The 6,801-nt window shown below is 53.3% G+C and overlaps 1 protein-coding gene across 1 annotated transcript in view; it reads left to right on the top strand.

Moving 5' to 3' along the window:
- Positions 1–3,009: 3,009 nt before the first annotated feature.
- Positions 3,010–6,801, top strand: part of Mvd (mevalonate diphosphate decarboxylase) — a 10,243-nt gene continuing 6,451 nt past the window's right edge. The window contains exons 1-3 of the mRNA XM_021220594.2: positions 3,010–3,216; positions 6,038–6,108; positions 6,543–6,657. Coding sequence (XP_021076253.1) covers positions 3,144–3,216; positions 6,038–6,108; positions 6,543–6,657 — 259 coding nt within the window. The 5' untranslated portion in view covers positions 3,010–3,143. The remainder of the gene's footprint in view (positions 3,217–6,037; positions 6,109–6,542; positions 6,658–6,801) is intronic.

The raw sequence follows: 6,801 nt of genomic DNA, 5'->3' as shown, positions 1-6,801 counted from the left end.
CAGGGTTTCTCTGTGTAGCTCTGGCTGTCCTGGAACTCACTTTGTAGACCAGGCTGGCCTCGAACTCAGAAATCCACCTGCCTCTGCCTCCCCAGTGCTGGGATTAAAGGTGTGCACCACCACACCGGCCGAAAGAATTCTTTATGATACCTAGAAAGTGTGATCCACAGCAAGGTGTCTATGTCAGTGCATGGGAACAAGCCACTTCCATGTATTTGGTCCCTGTCTGAGGCTGCTGGCATTTTCTGTGACACCCCCACTCCATCCCCATCCCAACACACACAGGTAGCATTTGCTCACTGGCCCCTTACAGGGAAGTGTGGCTCATACCTGTTCTAAAGACCACGTTGGGCTGTGGTCACAGAAGGCAAACAAAGGAAGGCCTTTAGAGGTCGCCCAGCGCAGGGGTCGGAGTTGTCAGGGCCAAGTGACCAAAGTGACCAAGTGCCAAAGTCCAGGCAAAGAACAAGCAGGGGGAGCGGGAAGGAAGGAGCAATGAATCCTGAGAGCTGGTGCCCAGGAACCCGCACGGGTCAGAGGAGGGCTTGGTGATGACCCTCCTGGCCTGGGGAAGGAAGGAATTTGCTTTTCATGGCAGGGCAAGGAAATTCCAGCCTGGGGTGGCCCCGACTGTTTCTCCTTCCCCTCTGCTCAGTGCATCTTTCCTTCCTCCCCTAGTTCTGCCCAGGCCCCAAACCTCCCCTGGATGCTTGCTACCTTAGCCCCTCCTAAACACAGCTGCCAGCCTTCAGCCACTACGTGATTGGCTGCACACGCCAGCCCTGCACTGAGCTGTTTTTTTTTTTTTTTTTTTTTTGACAAGGAACCAGAACCCTTGGCTGAAACCTCTCTCCACCCGTCTCTCTGGTTCCCCAGGCGGCCAGGTGCTCTGGAGCAACTCTGACCGCTGAGGACTTATCTAGGGAACTGAGTTCAAAGGGACGAGGGACAGGGGCACAGGAATCCATAATCAGTGGCCTCCCTTTTGAGGTTGCTTTCAGAGGTTTTCTGTCCCCAGTGCCTGGGCTGGAGGAAGCCCGGGCTGGGAACCACAGCTGCACTTTGGTCCCCTCTGCTGGCCTGTTCAGGCCAAGCTCTGAGGTGCAAGCAGAAGATCTCACTCAGCCTTGGTGGACTTCCCTCCCTTCCTGTGTCTCAGGCATGTGTGTATCCCTGACCTAACAATGAACTTCACAAACATGACAGACATGTACAACATTTGATGAATAGCGAGATGACCTACCACTGACTCTCAGCTTCAAAGTATACAGGGTTCCAGGTACTGATGTCCTTCAGCCCATGAGGTGACCTCAGCCTCTGTACCTGATAACGTACAAAAATACCCACGGGTGAAAACCATTCGTTCAGGATTAAATTAATTGTTCTCTTCTTTAACTTAATGTTTTTATTTTTTAGAGACAGGATCTCACAGTGTACTTCTGGCTGGCCTTGAACTCACAGAGACCCCCCCCCTTCTTCTTTGGGTTTATTTATTTATTTATTTATTTAGGGTTTTTTTTTTTTTCAAGACATGGTTTCTGTGTAGCCCTAGAACTTACTCTATAGATCAGGCTGGCCTGGAATTTACAGAAATCTACCTGACCTCTGCCTCTTGACTGTTGGGATTAAACACTACTACGCTACCACTTTGCTGCTGGTGTGTGTGTGTGTGTGTGTGTGTGTGTGTGAAGCAGAGAAGTTACAGCAAGAGAAATTGAAAATACGAGCCCTCTCACACGCCACAAGGAAACAACAGTGAGCTCCCATTGGTCAGCCATCAGCATGACTGACAGGCTGTTTACTGTGGCGCAGTAGGCCTATTCACACACTCTCGCTCCAGCGGAGAGAGCCGAGCAATCGATCCAGCTTCCAAGAAGGCAGCCCGCCAACAGCTATCAACATCGCCCCAGGCACATAGCTGCTTGGCTGCTTCATCCACTTCTAGGAATCTACGCAAGCACTCTTACACACAATGCAAGGAAAGACCGGTGCATGGCTTCCAGGGGGGACGGCTTGAATCAATTACCGACGGTCTAGACAAACAAGGAAGCTGTTTTGGTGTGGAGCTGGAAAGTGTCCAAGAAACTCAGAAGCAGAAAAAGCAGCGTGGGGGAAAAAAAAAAAAAAGAAAAAGAAAAGCAACTGCCATTCACTGTGTATAAAATGTCAGGCAGAAGGCTGTGAAAGGATTGGGTACCATCCACACTCCGAGGAACAGAACTGGTGGCCTGGGTATCGTGTGCTCGCACATCTTCGGAACTCTAAGCCATTCCACAGTCACGAGTTTTACAGGAGGTGGAACCAGGAAGTTGTATCTGCTTCTGCTGGAGAATGGATGGTCGGTTCTGGAAAAAGCGGTGACGGCTGTATCAAGTCAATATACTAAAGGTCACTAAACTGTGCCGTAAGAATGACATAGAAATGTACCGATCCGTTTCAGCTATGAAAAAAAAAAACGGACAAAATTCTTGCTTGTGTGGAGCTTGGGAGAGAGGACGGCATTTGAAAATGCCCATCTCGGATGCAGCGCATCCGCCGGCGCGGCGGCTGGACACCTCAGGCAAGCTGTGAGACCCAGACTGTGGGTCCAGGAGACAGGAGGTGGTGACAAGAGAAGTCAGATTGTCAATGTAGGAGCCTCCAGGATGTGGGGTTCGGGCGCGACCTTGGGCTGCGGATCCCTCCGGATTCACCGTCTAGTGAGCTTTGCGTGCAGCGGAGAGGCTGGATGCGCATCCTTTTTCAGCTCCGCTGTTTCAGCAGCAGATGGCCCCGCTGTCCCGACGGTCACTCAGGCTATCCTGCGGTGCTTGTGCCAGGAGGAGGAACCAGTGCAAGAAGGAGACCTCCTGCGCCTGCGCAGATACCACCTCCTGCGCATGCGTAGACGCCACTCCCTGAGCGAACCCCGCCCCTCGCTCGCAGCCACGAGCTTGCAGGCACCGGGGGCGGGCTCAGTGTCAGCCGCACATCATTCGATCCTGTCCATAGGCTAAAAAGTGGATCATGGGCTTGGCCTGTCGCCTATTGGACAGCACGGGAAAAGCCCGGCCGGCGGGCCAATCATATGGCAGCGCGTGAGGCTGTAGAAACCGGGGAACCGGGTGCTGGGCTCTGTAGCTCGGGACTCCAGTCTCTCAGTCATGGCCTCAGAAAAGCCTCAGGACCTAATGGTCACCTGCACCGCGCCGGTCAACATCGCAGTTATCAAGTACTGTGAGTGCTGGAGACAAGGGTCACCTCGGCCGGGATCGGGACATAGAGCTGGAGGCTGTAGTCACTGGGACTGGAATCGGGGCATCCCTGGGCTCGAGGGTCGGGTTCCAGAGTAGCTGGGATGGGAAGGGATCCTCCAGGCTGGAATGGGGGGGGGGGAGTTCGCCACCGTCAGATCCATGGGCACAGTGATGGAAATGGGGCTTACTACAACCAGGATCGGGGATCCTGGGAGCTGGAGACCCGGGCACAGGTGCCGGGACCGATGTGCGCTGGACTGGGTATGAGGGTCACTGCTGCCAGGATTCAGGGTCCTAGGGCTGGAGAGAAAGGCCAACGTCCCGGATCTGGAGTAGCTGGGCTGGAGAAGGCTGGGGGGCGTAGCTCGGGGGTGAAGGGGGCGTTACCATGCAGGGATCAGAGGGGCACTGGTGAGGAGCAGCTCTTCCTCCTTCCCTGGTGACACTTGTAAACTGGGGAGGTATCGCCGGGGCCAGGGCTTCTCACCCCAGTCTCCCCCTGCTCTTCCTTCCACCGTGGTCATTTAGAAGTGGATCCACACAGCCTGTAGATTCTTGAGTTTGGCTCGTTTCAGTACGCACACTCTTCTCGGGGATTATCCAGGTGGACGCAACAGGATTTCATTGCCCACGGTTGCTTGGGCCCTAGAACAGGGCTCTGTTACCAGGAAAACTGCTGTCACATTTATGGTTTTGTGTGAAAAATTTATGGCAGGTTTTGGTGTGAACTTTCATCCTTCCAAGGAAGAATGCCCTGGTAGCTCTGGGAGAACAAGTGTCAGTTCTTCATTCTGCTAATGATCTGTGGGCTCCCTGGAGTGGCAGTACCCAGCTTGTATTCCCACCAGTTTTACTCCAACCCTTAAGATTTAATTAATTTATTTAATGTATACGAGTACACTGTAGTTGTGAACCTTCATGTGGTTGTTGGGGATTGAATTTAGGACCTCTGCTAGCTCGGTTGACCCAGCTCTTTCTGGCACAAAGATTTACTTATTATTATAAATAATTACACTAGCTATTTTCAGGTGCACCAGAAGAGGGCTTCAGGTCCCATTACGGGTGGTTATGAGCCACCATGTGGTTGCTGAGATTCGAATTCAGGACCTTCGGAAGAGCAGTCAGTGTTCTTACCCACTGAGCCATCTCTCCTGCTCCCCATTTCTTACTTCATCTCTTTGTGGATGATTTCTTCCTTGCTTGGTGGCTGCTTTAAAGCCTTTGCCAACAGTTGTGGCATCTCTTGACACTTCAACGTTAGTGTCTTTTGGTTTTTGTCTCAGTGTGAGATCCTCCGTTTTGGTGTGACATGATTTGGGGTGAGATCTAATGGTTTTCTGCTGTGCTCTGAGACTCAAGTCCTATTAAAACCTTTAGCTGGGGCTGGAGAGATGGCTCCACGATTAAGAACACTGACTGCTCTTCCTGAGGTCCTGAGTTCAATTCCCAGCAACCACATGGTGGCTCACAACCATCTGTAATGGGATCTTCTGGTGTGTCTGAAGACAGCAACAGCGTACTCACATACATGAAATAAATAATAAATCAATCTTTTAAAAAAACAAAACAAACCTTTTGCTGTTGGAAGAGGGGCACCACCTCTTTTATGGCAGACAGACTGTATGACAGACCTACTTTATATGACACTTGTTCCTGCTGGGGCTCTGTAGGGTTCCTGCAGGAGCCATCAGGCCTCCTTTAGAAACTGCCGGCCATGCTGGGAGAAGCGGCCATCAGCCCTGTGGATGAAGTCCAGGCGGCCAGCTGAACCAGGGCAGCCTGCTGCCCTTCAGGGAGGAAAGGGTGGTGCTCCCAGGTTACCAGAGTCTTGGAACGAGGGCGGGGCTGAAACAAGCAAAAAGTTTGTCTCACTCAACTGCCTGGATTTCCTTGATGCGTGTGTTGCTCACCTGGGACCAGTGGGCAAGAAGAAACCCACATAAGTGTACCCAAAGCCAAGCCGGGCAGTGGTAGCACACGCCTTTAATCCCAGCACGTGGGAGGCAGAGGCAGGTGGATTTCTGAGTTCGAGGCCAGCCTGGTCTACAGAGTGAGTTCCAGGACAGCTAGGGCTATATGGAGAAACCCTGTCTTGAAAAAACAAAATATATATATATATATATATATTACCCAAAACCATACACCCTAGCAATGCCTACAGCTAAGGGCCCAGGGTTGTCCTTCCTGTCTTATGTAGGACAGCTGGGCTTCAGTCTTAGGCCATAGGGCATCCACTCTGTGTTCTTCAGAGCAACCCTGTGGTTCCAGGAGAGCTACCTGTGTGCAGATGTCTGTCTGTAGGCAGCAAAGGGTGAAATCACCTGCCCAGAGGGTCTTTTGTTATCGCCTGGTCAACCAACTCCTAATTAGCCAAGCATGCGCAGAAGCCCTACAAAAGCGTGATGCTACAAGCTAAGAGGTGCGGGCGCCCTCGGGTGTCCACTCCTTAGGCTTTCTGAGAGATTTGACTGCTTGGGGTCACAGGAGTCCTGGGCAGAGGGGCCGTTCTGATCGGTACCATCTGTGACATGGTCAGGCCCCGGGCTCCTCTGGGCAGACAGGCAGGTGGAGGAGTGGATGGGCGCATGCTCCTGGCAAACGCCCACGGCTGTATCTATGCAGTGAGAGAAAGATGGAGGAAGTGTGAGGCAGAGGTGGACTGGTCCTCTACCCACACTGCTCTGGGAACCCGAGCTTTGAGTCTGCTGCCAATCTAGGAGGTCTTCCTGAGGTGGTGTAGTGAGAGGGGGTGGCGCACTGAGGGCAGAACCAGGAGCTCACTGCTTCGGTTGTTGTTTCAGGGGGAAAGCGAGATGAAGCGCTGATCCTGCCCATCAACTCCTCCCTGAGCGTCACGCTGCACCAGGACCAGGTGGTGACTGTGCTCTGGTGACTGGAATGGGGTGACTTTTCATGGGACCATAGCCCGGCCTGTGTCCTTTTAATTCCCCTTGACCATCCAACACGCGTTTCCCTTGTCTCCTCCTCCACACTCAGACCCGAAGCCACAGGGCTGGTTTATGTCGGATTCCTTTATTCAAGAGGGACCGGGTGCCCGTGGTTCTGTGGGTGGGACAGTTCTCAGCCCAACACAGCGCAGGCCAGGCCAGCGCGGCTACCTCGAGGGGCTTGCCCACTTCCCTGCTGCCTAGCCAGGGCTGACTCTGGTGGCCCTTCTGACCTTCCACATGCTTGCCCCGCCCAGGTGGGCAGCTGTACTGGCCCTAGGTAGGAGAGATCTCCTTGGCAGGGAGGGGTGCTTGGCGGGCATGCATCCTCGGCAGTGACCCCGGTTTTTCTTCCCAGCTAAAAACCACCACAACCGTTGCCATTAGCAAGGACTTCACAGAGGACCGCATCTGGCTGAACGGTCGTGAGGAGGACGTGGGGCAGCCAAGGCTCCAGGCCTGCCTGAGAGAGAGTGAGTTGGGGTTACAGTGGGGTGCTGAGTGCCCACGGGAAGCCTCTGGTGGCAGACAGAGAAGCTGGGGTTGGAACACGCCAGGAGGAAGTCCGTGTGAGAGTTGTGTGTCTGTGTGAGAGTTGCGTGTCACAGATTTCAGCC

The sequence above is a fragment of the Mus pahari genome, chromosome 20 (assembly GCF_900095145.1).
Source record: "Mus pahari chromosome 20, PAHARI_EIJ_v1.1, whole genome shotgun sequence".
Classification (NCBI taxonomy): Eukaryota; Metazoa; Chordata; class Mammalia; order Rodentia; family Muridae; genus Mus; species Mus pahari.
The sequence above is the reverse complement of the archived record's forward strand: the minus strand, read 5'-3'. Positions and strand labels throughout refer to the sequence as shown.